At 47.6% G+C, this 19,903-nt stretch overlaps 1 protein-coding gene across 2 annotated transcripts in view; it reads right to left on the reverse strand.

The window, feature by feature from the left end:
* LOC133350072 (mineralocorticoid receptor-like) overlaps positions 1–19,903 on the reverse strand; it is a 125,412-nt gene that overhangs the window by 18,589 nt on the left and 86,920 nt on the right. For both annotated transcript variants that reach the window (XR_009756011.1, XM_061564065.1), the window contains exons 4-6: positions 17,465–17,824; positions 10,928–11,072; positions 438–568 (exon numbers count right to left, since the gene is read on the reverse strand). Coding sequence is in view for 1 of the 2 variants with exons in the window: in XM_061564065.1 (XP_061420049.1) it covers positions 438–568; positions 10,928–11,072; positions 17,465–17,824 (636 nt within the window). In the remaining variant the exon portion in view is untranslated. The remainder of the gene's footprint in view (positions 1–437; positions 569–10,927; positions 11,073–17,464; positions 17,825–19,903) is intronic.

A 19,903-nucleotide genomic window follows, 5' to 3' on the forward strand; every position in this document is an offset into this window, starting at 1 on the left:
TGTCCTATGGGTAGATTCCCCCACCTCCACCACCCACCACCCACCATCATAAACATGAGGAATTTCTACCACTGACTCCTGCAGGGCTGTCCACTGCAGGATGATGAGCACCGATGCCTCGATGCTCATTTGCCCACGACATGTCTTTGATTTTTGGATGTCTATTAACACGCAAAGGAATAACCCATCCGTCGCACATTTCATTAAAAAAGAAAAACGCTTCAAGCACTGCACCTACGATGTCCAACGTTCTCATCGTGGCTTCTCGTGATTCACCGGAAACGCCTAAAGCTGAGATGTGCAAACGATGGCACCCTGACAGGATGGAGGTAATGGCACGTGCTTATACGCCCTTTATTCATCCCAGGAGCCTGACGATTGTCCCAGACTCATCATCGATTGAGTGCCGCCAGCGGTCAGCCCCCAGGTCCGCTCACCTGTGTTGAGGAGCATGATCGCCTTCATGCAGAGGAACTCTTCCTGTGTCACCTGCAGGAGGCCAAACTGTTTGAACACCTGCTGCATACCCAAGCACAGCTCGTACATGGCCGACTGCTGCATGCGCTGCCTGCGAGTGCACACAAAGACAAGAGGCATAGCATTCGACATACTGAGGGCAAGTGCCGTTAGTGACCACCTATTAAGGCCGGCACGGCGCGCACGTGAGCACTGTGGCCAGTACTACATCCCGCCACCTTTGTCTCCCCAATGCTGATGTTTACACAGCACACCAGCTGCCATTTAAGGCTGAGTTAACTTCGGGGAAGCCCAGGACCCTGCCACTGATGTTAGCCTTGGCCGGGAATTTAATTCAGGTTGCACGTTTTGTAGAGCTGTATGCGAATTGCTACACCACCACTCCACACAGACACACACACACCCCTCCCTGTACATGGCAGCAGGTGCCTGGGGAAATAATGTTGTTGAAAAATGGCCATGGGTGCTGCGATATGCCAAAGGAAAAACACAGACGACAAAGCTCCCCTGTGCAGCCTTCGAGAGACGGATTGGCAAGTGCTGTCAGCATGCACCTATGAAGGCCGGAGACTGGCCATTGGGAAGATGTTGTGGCCGAGACTTTCACCCGGTTTCTTTTGTCTCCCCAAATTCTGATACCTACACATCAACGTGACGAATGCACCAACCTTTCATAAGCATTAGCCACGCGATGATATATCAATCAAGCCATTGTCATTTATCATTACGCTCAAGACACACACATCGAATCGTATGCGCGAGTTGGATAATTTACACATTATTCTAATCATATTGAAATTATATGCCAATGCTACGTTTAGGTTAAAGCAGAGAATGAGACTTTACACACGAGAGAGACAATGCGAACGAGACGGCAAAAACAAAAAAATATACACAATCATTTGTATCGAATCGTCACCCCAAATCATGACAATTCATTAAATCACTGTGTGGGTGAATCGTTACACGGTTAACATTGTTATTATTATTAAGCATGCAACTGCAACAAACACCGACAAACGGCAACAGTAGACGTGCGCCGTGTATCAAATCCAGCTGCGGCTCGCTCGAGAGTTTGGGGCGAGTGTACGTGCCTCAAACTCAGAGGCAAGGATGTTAAGGTCAAGCGTAGAGAGAGAGGGGGACAACCACGAGGGGAAGAGAAACGCTGTGCGGATGGCAGCGCGGCTGTTCTCTCCGCCATGGGCCTCAACTCCCCCGCATTTAATCACCGAAGAAATCAACAGATGTGCGCAGCTTCCCTCAAGGCTACAGCTAATGGATTAAAGTGGTCGACTGAATCAATCTAATTTTTTTATATTCCAGCAGAAAATCACCTTGTGTTGATTCCACTAAACAATTTTTTGTTCTTACACAGGAACGCCTCACTGAGTGCCAGGCGACTTTTTTGCAGGACTGTGCATTGGGATGTTTGGCAGATCCTTGGGGGTTCACGTGGGAGGAGGATAACACTCAAGAGCACAGCACAGATGGATTCAAGAATCCATTGCCGTACCACCATCTCCTGGCCACCTCGCAGCCCAAGCCTCCAACACCTGATATTGCCAGGCGGTCTCCCGTTCAACGACAAACCAGCATCATCCCGCTTAACCCCGGAGATCAGACAAGATCGGGCGTGTTCAGGGTGATTTGGTTGTAGGCAAAATAAGCAAAATGGTAATGCCAGGGCGTTTGTGGCTGTACTGTAAAACCCTCCCACGTGCGTTCACGTTGCACAGCCCGAGAACACGCCGGAGAGCCTCACGCGCGATCATATTCCAGCGTGTGGTCTGGCACACGCACACGTGGCACGGATGGACTCTCAGCCTCACCAGCATCCACAGCGTTGGGGAGAGCAGCGTGCGGTTTTCGTTCGAGAGCGACACTGCTCGTGGAGAGGGCAGGAATGCAAGGTTGCCTGGAGACCAAATGATAGCCTTGGTATTTGCAAGGTCGGGGTGACACGAGACTTCCCCTTAGGTGGAGCGAGGCGACACGAAGGTGTTTTGTGTCCTCGAATACGGCAAACACGCAGCGTCTACGCAGCACCATACGCTGCTTTGTTCCTAGCGGTGCAAAAGTGGAATTGAGAGAGTGCAGCTTTGCATAATAAAATACAAATCTGAATTTGCAAAGTGTCCAAATACAGGCGCATTTCAAGACGACGTGACACAAGGCAACCACACACACATGATGAGTACACGCAATTGGAATTAAGTAAAATACGAACAAAAACTAAACCGCAAAAGCATGAGTTGGGCAGATTGGAAATAGTTTCCATTTGGCAGCAGCAGGAGGTTTATGGGGCTAATGGGTAGCATGAACGTGTGCCCAGTCAGCACCTCTGAGACACGCAAACTCAATCTGGATGAGATGAGAAACCGTGAGGCTCGTACTGTGGAAGCTGCAAGGGCTTCTCAGACCAGCAGCAAGATTTGGTGGTCTCAGCAGCCACTTCACTTCACAAATTCAAGGATAAATTAGTGCTTGCGCTTGATGTGTCGCTAATCGCGACAAATACAACCAGCCAGGAAATTCCCTGTTGGATGGCAAAGTATTTAGGTGACAGGGCTAAGGCCTAATGATTGGGGAAAAAGTCCCACAATGCCCTATTGGCAGGTTTGCCCATTAATTCTGGGAAATCTCAGTGTAATTGTTGCCAGGCTAAGCTGATGAAGGTGGTTACAAAAACACGTAATATACAGTAAGTAACAGGCATATTTTAGCGATGAGATATCTCGAGAAAAGCAGCATCCTCCACTGCAGTAAGTGTGTGCTCGTCCTTACACAAACAACCACATGGCTATTGTGCAATAACAACTATAAACACGCAATCCAAACAACGCCCACGATATTAATCGTACCGCATGCGACAGCGGTTAAGGGAAATGGATACGGGGAAAACCACATGAATGACGGCATGAAACAATTATAAAACAAGCGAGAGCTTACTTAAAACGTTAATGTTTTTGCAAAACGTGTGTCTTGGGTTACTTATCTCTTGATCAAAAATTATATTTTTATTCTTGGAAATGCGTCACTCACCTAGAGGGCACTCTACGATCCACTGACACGCACTGGGGCTCTCTGAAATTCCCCTCGCCAGCAAATGCAGGTAATTGAATACACGGCTGTAGGGGCAACTCTTCCATTACTTTTACAGACCACCGTGAACGCCTGGCTGCGTTTTAGGGGCCTGTAATAGATCATGCCACTCGTTCTAGCAAGAGTCCCAGGCTGCGCCCTCTCAGGATGGATGTGTGCACACACACACAGCGGTGCCAACTGCTGTGGGTGCAGGAGTCCTCCCGGTTTCTCGACAGCACCTCACCTGGCAATGGGCAGCAGGGGTGACGAACGTTACAAAAGGAGGCTCGCGCAAAACGGTTATTTACGGAAGGGGTTGCTTGATGCGGCGAGGGGTCACGCGCGATACGCGTGGCGTTAAACTGCCGCGCGTACGGCGCCGTTCAACGCACGGTTTTAAGTGTCTCGGTGGTGAGCTTCGACGAAGAGAGAGAGAAAAAAATCGCCAGGATGCGCTGAATATCGTCAGATCTCGGATGCTAAGGGGCATCCCATGTGGTGGGCAGCAGAGGGCAGTGCAGCGAAAATCCATGGTTGCCTTGCTTCCACGTCTATGCTCTCTGATTTTAACACACACTGGACCAGCCTGGTGAAGTATGGTCAAATAATCCCCATGACCTGCAACGGCGGTGAGATGCCCTCTCCCGGCCCGTGCACAACGTCGATATTCATCTCCCCGTGTCGGAGTCTATTAAAACAATGTTTAGTTAAAGTACAAGAATAAACACGTAACCCAAGTGCTGTGTTATGCCTGTACGAAGGAAATTACAAAGGGGCTACGTGTCTCAGGAAGTAGAGCCCTAAAGCTCGTACCACTGTGACTCTGGGTTGACATTAGAGTTTCAACCACCCGCGATTAAACTGGGTTCTCGAGTATAGCGAGTCCACTCTCTCAGCCCAGTCGCCAATGACTGCACACACAAAAACCATAACATTATATTTGGTATAATTTGGCTAAATTCTAGCTTTGAGAATTAAAAATATCTTTTTTTGAACGTCATGCAACAAACGATCTCATAGCGGGGCGTGTGGGGAACATTTGCCACCGACTGTGTTATAGATATGGAAAAAAAACATGTCACTTGAAATGTTTTCAGGAGGATTAACGTGAAAAAAACCTCTTCCCGTAGCCACTCTCGGAACACTGCTCAGCAAAACTTCAGAATGGATTCTGCATCTCATGACAAGGTGCTGATGACAAAAATTTCGTGAGATATAATAATAATATAAAGTAAATGCCATTCGCTGTTCCTTCCCCCAGATGTGGAAGGAAGAAGAGCCCCCTCACTTTGGCGGGCCTCCCACGGTAAACCTTTTTTTTGTTTACCAAATCTCTACCGCAGCTCTTGTGGAAGCTCACGTGGTGCGCGCCACAGCCAGGGGCAGCATCGTAAATCTAAAGCAGCGACTACAATGCGTTTTCCGAAGATGCTTGTTCCTTTATTCATTTGACTATTTAATTACTAATTTATCTACTCGCTTTGTTATTAGCTTCCGAACGACTGCCACCCCCTCCAGGTTTTTTTTTGCCAAAGATTGTCCCGGTGGGATTCCGTGCCAGGATCCGCGTGGCCAGACCCCGGCGAGCGAGTGAGAGCGAGAGAGAGAGAGCGAGAGAGCGTGCTGTGAGCCAACGTCCAAAAGTCACCTCGACCCGGATACTCGCACCCCGTTTGAAAATGTTGCAATTTATAACGGCTCTCGCCCGACGCCAAGGAACCGTAACCCGGGGTCCGCGCCACGTGGCAGCCTCCCCGCCCCCCAGGGGGGCCGGGAGGCCTCGGTGGCATGCCGGGCACGGTGTAATGTCATTATTACAATATTTGCGGCATGGCGGCGACGCGCAATTAAGAAACAAAACGCATAATGCGCGCTCCCCCGATTGAGGGCAATCTTTTGCAAGAGCTCGCACGAGGAACACGGGATGAGCACGCGGCGCGCCCGTCGGCGCGTCCGGAATTAAGGGCACAGATCGCTCCCGTTTAAACCGCGTGGCAGCGCAACCGAGGAGGAGCGGAGCGGGTGTGCCGCCCCAGCGAAATGGTGTCACGCGGTCGACGGTTGCTTCCGGAAGCAACCCCATCGCCGAAATCGCCGAGATGCCTCCGCAAAATTACAAGCGAAACCCACGAGCATCGCGTTTTGTCCAGCCGAGGCACCACAAACACGGGAAAGCGCCGTGACCTTTACGCGCGACCCACTGTGTTTAATCACTGCTGGCCGTTCCCGCTGGGTGGCTCACACGGCCATTATAAAACTGGGTCCGACCGTAGCCATTTCATACGTGCCACTCCATCTGTGCGGGTTAAACCGCCTGGTCTGCACAGCCTCGCGGTTTAAGACCCTTGCCGCCAGCCAGATGTACCCGAGTGCATGACACGACGGCTGCATTGCGCAGTCCTGCCTCTTGGGTTTAGGGTTACCGCAGTGGGACGTGATGGAAGAAGGTCCGACCGAATCGTCCGAGCGTGAGGCGTGCGCAGTAAAAGGCAAAACTCCACGAGCACTGGTGCCTCCGCCATGAGTCTTCTTATCTTGTACGGCATGTAAGCAACAGTTCGCATAGATGATGTCATAGTTGCATGTTAAGGTCCTTCAACAAATCCAAGACGATGGCAGATGCGTTATGGATTGCAGCGATATTGCGTGCGTGGATCCGCCTTAGTGAAGAACAGTGGCAAAAGCTTGAAATGTACATAAGTATGTTGGGACTTCTTTCGCACCATACGTAGCCAACCGTGCTAATACGCGGCGCATGCAGCAGCTGCCAAAAACCCAATTATCTTTTTTTCTTCTCGCAAATCCGTTAATTTGCGGGTCTATCTAAACACTAAAAGCGGGATAAGTATGTCCTCAAAATTACATGCACACACACATACGGCTCATATTTTTTTTCCGCCAACTCTTGGTTGTTCCTAATTCCTAGAAACTGGCGCAAGCATTGTGAGTAGGTGAGAGAGAGATTCGGATACGGCGCGGTACGATGTGCACGCATCAGCAGTAAGGTCACACAACCAGTACACTGCCGTGATGGGGTTAACGTGTGAGTAGAGCTCACCGCTGCTTGGGACTTGTCTCCCCAGCTTTTAAATATTCACAGCGGAATAAATGACCTTGATATTCAATATACTTGCCAACAAAGCATCATTGAATGGATTCCTTCATTTGCCCAGGAGAGCCTTACTAAGTCTCAGGACGTTTATTTCAGGGCTGGGGCCGGGAGGGGGGGCTGTTTCTTGCATTCATGGATACTTGGCCAATTCCACTAATGAGTGCTTGGCTTAACGTGGGAGACAACAGGGGTGTTCCCGGAGTAAGTTGCAGTTCGACGGTCATTTGTTCGAAATTACGAAAGTGAGAGCTGTTTACCATCGCGGGCGTGTTTAAAAGTCCCCGTTACATCGACTGGCAAGAGCCGTCCTTTGTGTGCCGCTTTGTAGCCCACATGCCAATGGTTGACCGTCCACCAAGCTCCTAGACAAACTTCCAACAGAGCTTGGCAGCTCCTTGGTGACCCAGATGTACGTTGCAAGAGAAACAATCAGACCTCATTGGGCTGGTTGAATAAAGGACAGTGGCAGTGACCAGGAAAGAGCGAGGGAGATAAACGACTCCACGAGTCATTGTGTTTGCTTTTTACTTTTGTTTTGCAACTGATCCCAATCTTCCTAGCCCCCCCCCCCCCCCAATATAGTAAGCTGGTGTGATCAGAAGAATAATGAAGGACATGCTGAGAGAGAATGATAACAAGCAACAGTTAATGTGTTGTGTGATGAGGTAGTGTATGCAGGACACATCCTAAGAGGGTAACAGCTCGAAGTATGACGAAGATGAATCTCCATAACAGTTTTCTTTTTTTTTGGGGGGTTATGATGATTCTGCAAGTTGCTATGGAAGAGAAGAGGGGACGAGGAATTGAATCAGTCAGTGGGACAATGTCAGATTTCGGGATGAAACTTTCCACGAGCAACGCTGAAGATGACAGCTGTCACGGGCATGAACTCTTGAGTTATGGGGATGTCAAGAGATGGATGGATGGATAGCCTTGCTCAGTCGTGCTGTGTAAATTGTTTAAGTTGTGGACTTCTAAGCCATATTCCTAAAAAGGCCGCTAAATGAGATTATGGAGGAGATTAGGTTTCGTGCGCATGTGTGTCACGGTGACCTAAATGAAAAAAAAAATGTTCATCATTTTAATTCACATGCTGCTTGGCAACCAGCAAAGGCACAGAAACAAATGGAAAATTACCAGGAGCTAAATGTCATTTCCCTCCAAATAATTACAAACTTTAGTTAATTTTTGAGATGTTCACATAGCGCCCCACACATATATACACACATACACAAGTACAATTTTAATACTGCTGCTTCAGCAAGCAGTGATATTTCTGCCAAGATCTGCACATTAACAATTTAATAGGCACGCTCGCTACATGACTATGTTACGTTTTAAATATATATATATTTTAAACAAAACCGCCGCTCCACGCTACGCAATGACACTATTGTTGTTGTTAATATTACGACGCAAACCGTAGTAAAAGGGATGGCCAGAAAACCGACGAAGCCACCAGTGGAAACAATGATGCTGTTGCACGAGTAAACACAATCGTGAATAATCATAAAACTTGCAAAAAAATAAAAGAGTTGGGCCCCGCGCCCGCGGTTTCAGAGTTGCGTCACAGTCAGCGATAATAAAAGTCCACATCTGCCCAACAATTTCAACTGCCCTGCGCAAACCCACAGTGTGCACGCGTGTTCTTTTTTTTTCCGCAGTAATCTCCGGGCAGCGTCGCGTCAAAGTTTATTTGTCGGTGCCAAACGACTTCAAAAGGTGGCCTTAGATGTCTTGGGGCGAATGTGGCGCGATGGTTCGGACGAGGTGCGCGACTCGGTGCCAATCAAGTCGGCGGTTGATGTCCCGTTGATCTGACCTAAGGCAACGGAGCAGCAGCAGCTGATGTTATAACCGTGTACGGTTAACATTTAATCCCTTTCACGAATATAATGAATCACTCTTTTTCGCTGTAAATGATCAGGACGTCTTGTACTGCCTGTTTCGTCAAATACTTGTGAACTTTTTCTTTTCATATAAGGGAGGAGATTGAACCACCTGATGTGGGGGATGCGTGTCAGTGAAGCGCCAATGAAAAATCTTCCCTTCATCAACCCCCCACATTGGCTGTTTTACGCTTTTAAAGTGCGAAAGACAGTCAGTTGACTCACAATTTTTTGTTAATTTTTTTGACGACCGATTTTAATACTGGGGGGATTGGGGCGAGGTGAGCGTGTCCATCTACGATGCTCAAAGTGGCCCTCGCTGATGCCTCCTGTGAACATCGCTCGCATCCAACGAGCAAAAACTGTGGCGGTACAAACCTGTTCACGGGAAAGGGCGCCCAGTGACTGTCAAGACGTTCGAGTGTTTAGCAATGATTGTGTCCATACTATAAACGCATGGCTGGCATGCACATAAGTGTCATCCAATTCCAGATGGTATTACCATCCGTGTTGCTAAATCAGTCCGTCTGAGACCTTTTCTCTGAGCGAGTCGTTAACAGAGCCATTTACCCATGAATTCATCCAATTACTTTTCTCTCCTGTGGTCCCATTATTAATTTCATAACTCAAGCCGTTAATCTCAACGAGTGAATGAACACATTAATTGTTTATTTTCACAAAGCTGAACGCAGGTACAACAAAATATCTGTTTGTGATCAAGACCCGAAAATTGGACGGTTTAGAATTTTTTTAAAATAGAATGACTAAAAATGGCAGCAAACCAGCAATAAAAATATACTGTACGATAAAAATAGTGCCAAGTAAAATAATGAAAAAATGTGAGTCTTGGGAAAAGGTGCTAGCGTTAAATATAAAAAGCATGACCTTAGGAAAACTATAAACATGAAAACCAAGTCCCAAGATGTTTTTTCCCCCATTATAAAAGCTTACTCCCTTTACTCAACCATCAATAAACTGCCAAAACCAATCGATTATTAACTGTTGCAATCACATATTACACAAACTCGCCTTTTGCCCGTCCAAGGACGGGTGTATTTCAGTAAATCTGAAACTTGCAAGCGAAAACAGAACGCGACGTGAGATATTCATTGCATCAATTAGTGTGCAATTTGTAAAGCCGCCATGATACAGACGTATTTAATTTAAAGGTTTTAACCCCGTGTTCACTATGACGTCCTTTTTACTTTGATGTCTCAACAGCGTTACGGAGATCACGTGACGTGAGGGTTCTGCCTTTGTAGTGAGGGTTGTGAGTTGACGCCGAGGAGGGGGAAGGAGGCGCCTCGCCCCCCCCCCCCCCATGTGGAGTGACGTCACCCACTAATAATTATTAATGGCAGGGGGGGTGTCCATTTGGACGACATCACCTCTTCATGATTATTAATGTGGGGGGCTGTTCGATGTGGAGTGACGTCACCTGCTCATGATTATTAATGAAGGGGGGGGGGGTCCATGTATTATACGTCACCTGCTCATGATTATTAATGAGGGGGGCTGGCCGACGTGGAGTGACGTCACGTGCGGGACACACAGACATTCTTGGCTCATTAAAGTAGTAAATTCTCACCTAAAGTAATCTGCCCTGCGATAGTTGTTTTAAGAGAACTATAGAAAGAATCATGCATCCATAGGAGTCTGCATCAGCTGTCGGGGTTGTAGCGACACATACACTTACAAAAAGAGACATTAGATCGTGCATGTGGGAAACCACGATTTTCAAGTAATGTACAATTAATGTTCAATGTGTAAGCATTGGACAAAGTACCTCACGGGGGACCCCTGTGCTGCAATGCACCAAAATAAAATCATCTTTAAAAAAAATGTGGGACCCCCAAATATTCAAGATTAAAATAATCATCAGGGGCGAATCATTTCAGGCCTACTAGGTAACACTGATGAGCCAGCACTAGCTGGCTAATTGAGGCCTACTAGGTAGCACTGATGAGCTAGGACTAGCTGACTAATAGAGGCCTACTAGGTAGCACTGATGAGCCAGGACTAGCTGACTAATAGAGACCTACTAGGTCGCACTGATGAGCTAGGACTAGCTGACTAATATAGGCCTACTTGGCAGCACTGATGAGCCAGGACTAGCTGATTAAATGAGGCCTACTAGGTAGCACTGATGAGCCAGGACTAGCTGATTAAATGAGGCCTACTAGGTAGCACTGATGAGCCAGGACTAGCTGACTAATAGAGGCCTACTAGGTAGCACTGATGAGCCAGGACGAGCTGATTAAATGAGGCCTACTAGGAAGCACTGATGAGCTAGGACTAGCTGATTAAATGAGGCCTACTAGATGGCAACAGCCAGCTGCCGTTGGAGTGTGGCAACACTTACTCGTTGAAGATGAGGTCGGGAGCGAAGTAGAGCATCTGCCCGTTGGCGAGCTTGTAGGACCTCCAGCCCATGGCAAAGGCCATAAGGCCCATCCACGAGTACTGAATCAGCGTCATCTGGTCGTCAATGTGCAGCTCCTTAAACCCTGCGGGAGGAGACCAACAGCACAACATTGCACACGTATCAACACACACTCTTGTTTCATGACACACCTCCTAAATATAAACCTCTCCGCACTCATGATGGTTGTGTTGTTTGTGTGATATCCATGTTTGCATGGTGGCGGGAAGGGGGGGGACATTGTGTTTGTGGACGTGTGGGTTGATCAACATCGGTGATGAATATCTGAACCACTCTTGGGCCTCCTTCTAGGCTGACTCAGCCTTAAATAAACTACTGGTGCTGTGTGTACACATCAGCACTGTGGGGGGCAGAGGCTGCCGGGCATGGTGCTGGCCAAATCACCCGCTTGCTACCGTGCCGCCAGATTTAATTGGTGCTTGTTAATAGCACGCCATATGTAGGGTATACGGGAGACCTTTGCATGTTTGTCTTTGTTTGACCTTCATGGCATTATACAAATCTTACAATCAATGCAATGGGTATAATGTGCTGCTCTGTGAGCATTCCATATTTATTTATATTATTATTTTATCTCATGACGCCAAGAGCACAATTGGAATAAAATTGGTGGGAAAAAGACAAAAAAACATAACTTTTCTTATTAAAGGACATTCAAACTCGTATGGGGTAGCCACGGGACACGCACCTCGGGTACTTGTCTACACAATAAGAGATGGAAGTGAAGGTGCTGTATTCAACAGCAAAACATGACGGGAATCCCAGTAGGCCTTGACGAAAGAATGAACAATTGATAGTGACTCCTCTGAACATATTCTGCACACAGCCATGCGATGACCGCCAGGCTCAAGAGAGCCGGGAATGCAGCACTTTCATTTTGGCAGCAGAAGATAAAAGGCAACTCTTTACTAGTTTCATCGTTATTGGGACTCATCAGAACAAAATAGCCAACTGTTTGATTGTTCGGTTGCATCTTTCTTCGAGATCTGACAGCGATTCCCACCATCCTGCCCTGTCAAGATTTTAAATCCTATGATGAATGCTACCTTTTAATACATGCATGAAACAAAACTGTGTTCACATGCCTGTTTTTGCTTTCCTTATTTGAGATGTGGTGCTCACATAAGCACAGATATTCTGTTATTCTATTTACAACATTTTTTATTGCAATTTTCTCCAGGCCAGCAGCGAGAGACGTCTTGCTTCCGTGTACTCTCAAGCGACCGTCAATAACAAACTGCACGATGAATTGATGTCACTGACATATTAACGAAGAGTGGCATCAACGGAATGTACATTCGTGAAAACCCAACGCTGAATGCCGGAGTGGCCACGGGTCCCGTTAGTTTGTGAAGTCATCTGGGTCAACCTGATCTCTCCACCCATTTTCCAGGACAAACCATTCGAGTTTTCCATCGAGTGTGTGCGACAGGTGTCAGAAGTAAAGGCGGCGTGAGCCAAATGTCAATTATTCATGATGTTCAGTGCAATTCTCATTTCTTGTATTGGTAACAGCTGGCCTGGCCAATATGAAAAATATGTGAATGGCTCATTTACTTAGTTATGTTGGCATTCCAGTTACTTTTTTTCCCTCTTCTAAGCCAATGTTCATCACCTACTTCATACTGCAGTTCCTTATGGTTCAAAGGAGTAATTACTCATACAGCATGCATGTAATTGGTTATTTTATTGTTAAGGGACTTTACCTCTCTGTAATCCGTGTGCAGATGGATGATTGTTTGTTAAATGGATTTCCGTAACTTAGTGCCCTGTGCCCAGCTTGTAAGCTGCATGCATCACAGGTAGCCTACAATAACATCCAGGCATAAACGGGAGGATCGTTGATCTTAATTTACGGGGTGGAACGGTGGCGCAGTGGTTAGCACACTGAGCTATGGACCTGACCGTCTGAGTGTGAAACCCCGCCGTAGACAATATCGGTGGAGACCGATATCTGAACTGATGCCGAGCCCCTCACTCATTCCTCTCCAAGCCACACTGACCCAGCATGGTGAAATATAAAAATTGTATAAATGTCAATATTTTTATATGTAAGCATATATATTTTAAATATTGTCAAATGGGATTCAGGACCGAAAGGCACGGAGACGCATTTATCAGCACTGAATTGACAAAGCGCTATAAATTATTTTTATGATGATTATATTTGTTATTTCATCCCATTTTACAATAGAAACATTTCAGTTAATTCTGAAAAATATGAATTCAGCAACAACAACAAAACATTTTTAACGGCTCTCAGAAGTGCCAATCAATCCCATAAGGCCGGCATTTAATCAAACACCCGCAGTTGTGTGTGTTTAATTTGGTCAACCTGCTACTGTTTGTTATTGTGTGCTGTGGCTCTTCACGCCCTGTCGCTCCGTTAAGGCGCGCGCGGTTAACGAGTGCAGCCTTCGTGCTACGGACCACAAACTTTGCTCGAAGGAGGATAACTTTGGCCCCAGAGAGAGAGAACTATCCTCCCCCACATGGGCCCTCGCTCAGGCCGCTGGGATGGGCCAGCATTTAGATGTCTAAGCGATGCCCGTCGGTCTACTCAGAGGCCATCCCAGAATGTCCCAGTTTCATATTCTGGGCATCTCACTGCCGAGTTACACAGGCGGTGAGGATCTGATCTCAGTCGCTTTCCGATCCTCCATGGTGCATCATTCACTGTCATTCTCCAATCGATTATGGATGAGGTAAATAGAAATGTGGGTAAAATATCTACTTCTTGTTTCGATGCTTCGGCAGCAAGCTGCACAGACTGCGCATTGCAGCTTCTACCCAGGTCCTATCTTATCAGGAAGCGCTTCACCATCGAGCCTCAACATCGTGTTGGCTGTCGTCAGTGTTTATCGGGGTAACCAGAGTCATCACCATTGTTAACAACATTCAATTGCTCCGCTTTCTGATCGTAAATCACGATCGATACCGATACATTTACGATAAAGATGGAGTGGACGAGCGGGCCCCATCAAACAACGCTTCATGTGACTTTCTTAAAATGCGCTGCTCTGAAATTTCTTGCCGATGCCATTGCTCGCGGAAAAAGTCTGCACTAGAGGGAGCTCTAGCGAGCCCCTCACAGGAGGGACGTCGGCACATACTCTTCTACACTGGCAAGATGTCATGGAAAAGATTTAAGTATCCACACATTGATACTGTTGAGTGGACATTTCTGGTTATCACCCAGTCCAGTGAACTCATTATTATATCTGTAATAAATGGACTCGGACACTTCCTTCTGTCTTCGTGTCTTTTATTGGGTTCTCGTCTTCACCCACACGGCACTCTGTTATAACTCTGTATTTGTAGCCCCCGGCTATTCACTGCTATTATAGCTTCTTCTTCCCTCTGACTCTCTGCTTCATCTACTGTAACCTCCTCCCTGCAGACTCGCTGCTACCTCTATGCAGACTCCCGCTGCTACCCCTATGTGCAGACCCTCTGGCTGCTACCTTATGCAGACCCGCTGCTGACTCTGTATGCAGCCCCGCTGCTGACTCTCTGTGCAGCCCCGCTGCTGACTGCAGCCTCCTCGCTGCTTCGGGTCGGTCACCGCTGGCCAACGGTGCCGATCCTCGCTCCCCCGTGTTCGTGGCGATCTCGCCACCCTCCGCTTCGCCCTTCGTGGCCTCTCTCCGTTCTTGGTTCCCCGTCACCCCCCGTCCTCTTCCGGTTCCCCTCCTTCTATAGCCTAACCCCTCACCCCCCCACGTGACCTAACTCCTCCCCTCCTGACGTCACCTCCGGAGGGCCGTTTACGCCCGCATTACATATCACTGCAGCAGCATTCCGTGTGTGACATAGGGGGTCACAATGTATGATGCGTAAATACGGCTGTCCTGCCTCTTGCCTCGGCCAGTCTGTTGCGAAGCACAGCCGTGCACATAAGGGGCGCCACGGTGGCGAGATGTTAACTACCTCGCCTGGTATGCAGGACATTGTGGGTTTTATCCCGACCCTGATCACTGTATATTTGGAGTTTGCATGTTCTCCCCGTGGTCACTTGGATTTTTCTCCGGTTTTTCCCTCCACATTTAGAAACATGCATTCAGAGTATGGCTGCTGTAACTATCCACATGATAAGCCACTTCGTTGAGCTATCATTTGTGGCGAGGTAGCTTCTGAAAGAGGAGCTACATAGCTCAGTGGGCCTTACCTGGTAAAATAAAATAAGAAAAATAGGTGGCCCACGGAGCAGCAAAAACCACGATCAGCCGCACCGGCAAGAGACTGATTTCTCGCCGTGCCATTCAAAGAGAAAATCTGGGATAAGCGCAATTCGGTGAACGCAACCTGAAAGTGGCACTGTACATTTTTCGAGCATTTACGGAAATAATCGGTGTGAGATTCAGGAAGACACCCCATCTACGGGAGGGGGGCGGGCGGGGGGGATGTACGCTGCAGATTATTTTATTCATTAGTCTTCCGTGCTCATTTTATGCAAATCTTTTCTTTTGGACACAAAGCACGGGGCGTGCTGACACGGCTCTTTGGTGATAAGTGCCGGCTTGCCGATGTGGCGGCAGTACCGCAAATTGCCAACGCAAATGACAGCCTTACATTTGGTGAAGTAATTATCGGAGCAGCATAATTAAAATTCTATGACTTTGGCAGATTAGCAAGCGGGTCTCTCAATTGATGGAAGTAAAACAATATTACATTTTAGCATTTATTGAGGTTATCAAAGCTGAATAAACCAAATAAAAATAATGGTGAAATTAACGAACGAAAAAATGTCATTACAGACAATACTTATGTCTGAGATCAGGTACCTTAGCGTAATCACTCTATGAGCATTGGATGACACAACATGCTTCAACAGCAATGCACTGAGGTGGCTGGTCAGTTCAAGGAGCAGAGCACCAAGATCCTGGGCATGAATTTTGGTAGATGCTCAAAATTAAACCGGCTTCTCAATGGAGTCAAGTTGGTGATTTCAGAACGGTCATCAATGAACAAAGGAGATAATTAAATTAAACTTTGATTTTCACTTATTTTGGTTAAATTCCAGCTCTGAGAATGATCAAAAGCATATCAGTTTGAAGGCCACGTGACAAACATTTGTGGTGTGTGGATAGAAACAAGAGTTCCCTCGAATGGATCTGAGACAATCGGTGATATCTGCTTCCACGGGCTCTTCTCAAACACACGGGGCGACGTGCTGCACTGCACAGGTTAAGAATGGATACTTTGTCTCAAAAACGTGACGCTCACTCATGGCGCTGTTGAGAGATGCAACTGAGCCGAGTGAATAAAGTGAATAAGAAGAAAAGTAACAAACAGGTAAAAAAGGTCACAAATAATAATAGACAGTAACGGAGCTCATGTATTATCTGCTGCCAAGATGAAAACGTGGGCAATGAATACATAAATAAAATCAAATTAAAAAAATCGTCCATCAGCCAATCGTTCAAATGTTTTCCAGTGGGATTTGCTGAAGCAGCCAAACCGGTTTCTCTTTCATCACTTCATGGGAAAAAATGAGGCCCCTTTTTGCCTTTAACTTCAAGCAGCCCAGCAGCAGCATTTTGTTCACCAGGCATCGCTCTGCTGATGGGACTCCCAAAGTCAAAACCGGTCCACAGTGTGACCCCCGCTTAAGGAAATCCCACTGTGCTCGGAAGACCCACTGTGTGACCGACTGAAATGCTGACACGTTTTCTTTTTTACATTGTGAAAACTGTTACCTGGTTCTTAATTCCATATGCAGGGAGGGGATTAGGATCAGCGGACACTGAATCTATCTCCAAAACGATGATCCGGATAAGAAACCCTGATGGTGTGGTGGGAACAAGCTAAAAACTGCCTATATATTTGAGCGGCTAATTTTTGTGGCTGCAAAAACACCCCCGGGCGTCTCCGAGTGAGCAACTGCATCGACAGTTTAAAATTACTATAAAAAAACATGCTTTTTCATGCATGCTTGCTAACACGAAGGGTTATCATTCTCAACCTTGCCGACTGCTCATTTTCAGCAGAATATTCGTAAAAAAAAGGTATCGTCACACCCTACAGCCACAAGTGGGGTTGCCGCCATGGTTGAATTTTTAATGTGAAATCTCACGAAAATTTGCAAAATCCAAATGAGAATGGCACCTTTAAAATGTCCTCATGCCACGCGAGAGTGGGAAACGCACAGGATAAACCGCCACACTTTCCTCTTGGTTACATAGCGGGGTGAAACTATGAATCCTCCCAATATTAGCCCCTGGATGAGGAAAAGTGCAAGAGCTGGGAACGTGACATCGCAGTTTCCGCGACGCTGAGTTAACACCGAACACCAACGGAGCTTGAACAGCAATGCGCAAATGAGACAAATTACACAAACAACTGCACAGCAGCAAATGTGCGGCAGATGTCCTCTACCCCTCCCCACGCTCTCTCACGCCAAGCGCGGGCCTCGCACCCCACCCCCCTTCCTCCTCCTCCTCCTCCCCCACGTACCGGGCAGCACCTTGGCCCACTTGACGACGGGCACCAGCTGCCTCTCGCATAGCCGGTTGAGGCTGGTGAGCAGGTAGTTGGCCGTCATGGGGCGGCTGTTATCGAACCCGGCGTACACCACCTCGGGCTCGATGAGCTGCAGGATCGAGAGGATGGAAGGCGAGTAGGACAGCCCCGATACGTTGCTGCCGAAAAGGTTGCTTCCGCTGGGGACGGAGGAGGGCGTGAGGCGCCCGTCGCGCACCGACGGGTCCCACTGCACCAGCGCCTGCGTCGAGGAGCCGGCGCCGCCGCCGTCGCCGCGCCGTGCAGCGTCGTCCCCGCCACTCGTCTTCATCCGCATCCTCTTTGAGCGGTGCGCTGCGGGGGGTGAAGGGGGGGGGCACGGTACGGTAAGGGTCACGAGCGGTGCGCTGTTGGGGGTGGCACCGTAGGGCAAGGGTCATGCCACCCTCCTTCGGCTCTGCGTTTCAGTTACATCCCAACACACAAAAAACCCAACGTATTAACATCGTCAGCTGGGGTCTATCCACTGTTGGTTGAAGGCATCCACAAGTTGTGACCATCTCTCCCTATCCGGCGATGTAACAATCTACCGATAGCACCTGCACGTCAACTGATTTCATTGTCTCCTTAAAAATATATATGCGGGGGTAACATTTAAAAAAATAGTTTTTGTCTTTGTCACAATTGTATTCCACTTGTGCCATCGGTGACATGTCGTGGGACTCGGTGTCAGAGACAGGCCCACTCACTGCGGTTGGCACTTTCCCAACATGCCTTGCTACAAACAAATGTCTGTCACATGGCGGCCAAACCAATGTTTTGTAATTCCCACTGATGGGATTTATTCAAATTAAGTAAAAAAAAATGCGAGTTTTTGTTTGTGCAGTCAAATCACTACACTCGATAACTCGGCTTAATCACAAGTCACCGAGACCTGCATTCGAACCCAGCCTCTAAACGGTGTCGGTTCAGTCCTCTGACCCCTATGCCATCCACCCACCTCCGGGTGCAATTTTATCTCCTTATCAATATGCCATCAATCTGTGACAGTGGGGAAGCCCCTATTTTGTTCCTGTAAATAAAAAAAAATCGTCAAGAACAGCCACGCACGAGTGAAACCCCCATCCATCCAGTCAAACAAACGAGCGCACCCCCACAGCCGACACGCGTTTCAGGTTTCCCCGGCACGTGCCAACTGCCCTCAATGTAATACGGCGGATCCCACAATGCACCACACGTCGTGGTGTCGCTGTTCATTGCCACCTTCACATCGTCGGTGCAGCGCCGAGTCTCTGTTTTGTTCTGAAGAGTGTGGCAGCCGTTAACGTATTGACGTGAATGGAAGGGGACCAAAGCAGTGTTCCCCAAATTCACGTGAGCTTAACTTCCAGATTTTTATTTTCTCTCTCGTTCATGTAGGTGCACCTTTCTGTCGGACAGTCCCGAGACTTGCACCCTACCTCTACAACAGCGTCTGGGCCAACAATGCTCCAGCTCTAATTTAATTAATCCTCACGTGTGCCCAACTTGATCAGAATCCTATTTTTCCTCACTCACTGGATAAATAAACTCAACATTATTTAGTCGGCTGTTGTGGCGTCAAGGTGAGCACATCGGACTTGCTTTTTCAGAGTTCACCAATTTGATCTCTCAGCATGGCAGTTAAAACGCTGGTGCAACTTCTTAAATCCACCTTCGTCCAACCCAGCAGTTCAACGTGTGCACGCACGTTGGACTTCTTTTGCACCCTACGTACTAATCGGAGGTGCGAAAGAAGGACAACAAAACTAAACACAAACAAACAATGGGTGCACTCCACACCCTCGTCCATCGGCAAGTCGCGTGAGGTGGGGTAAAGCGGTGGTTCTCCCACCTCTTGCCAGATGTTTGGCCAGCATGGAAGAGTAGACCAAATACCATCAACAATGGCCCTCGAGAACTCCCTCTCCAGGAGGCCAATGCCAGCAGTCGTGTGAGCACTGGGCAGACGCTTACGGCCACACATTTGTCTTTTTTTGCAACTTTTATTTATCATGCCTCTCAACTATGCTCTGTGTGTATATATAACTTTATATAATTGCATAAAATATATATTTTGAAATAATTGCATAGAATGTCGATACTTATGTTTTAGTATTAGTGTGATGGCTCTTGGAGCGATATATTTGTTGCCAGAAAGGCGCCACGTGTGTAAGCCAAAATAAAATGGACTTAACTGTGACTGAGTTTATGAATTCCCTTCCTTGAGGCGAGCGAGCTCAACCTCAGGGCTTTCTAACCTATGCTTAAAACTAAAACATGTATTTTACCAGGTAACGCCCACAGAGCTATACAGCTCTTTTTCAGAAGTGACCTGGCCACAAGTGAAAGCTCAACGAAGTGGCTCGTCATCACGTGGAAATCTAAAGCAGCCAAATACTCTAAACACGTGTG

The sequence above is a fragment of the Lethenteron reissneri genome, chromosome 32 (genome assembly GCF_015708825.2).
Source record: "Lethenteron reissneri isolate LAM-NWPU_2019-01 chromosome 32, ASM1570882v1, whole genome shotgun sequence".
Taxonomy (NCBI): Eukaryota; Metazoa; Chordata; class Hyperoartia; order Petromyzontiformes; family Petromyzontidae; genus Lethenteron; species Lethenteron reissneri.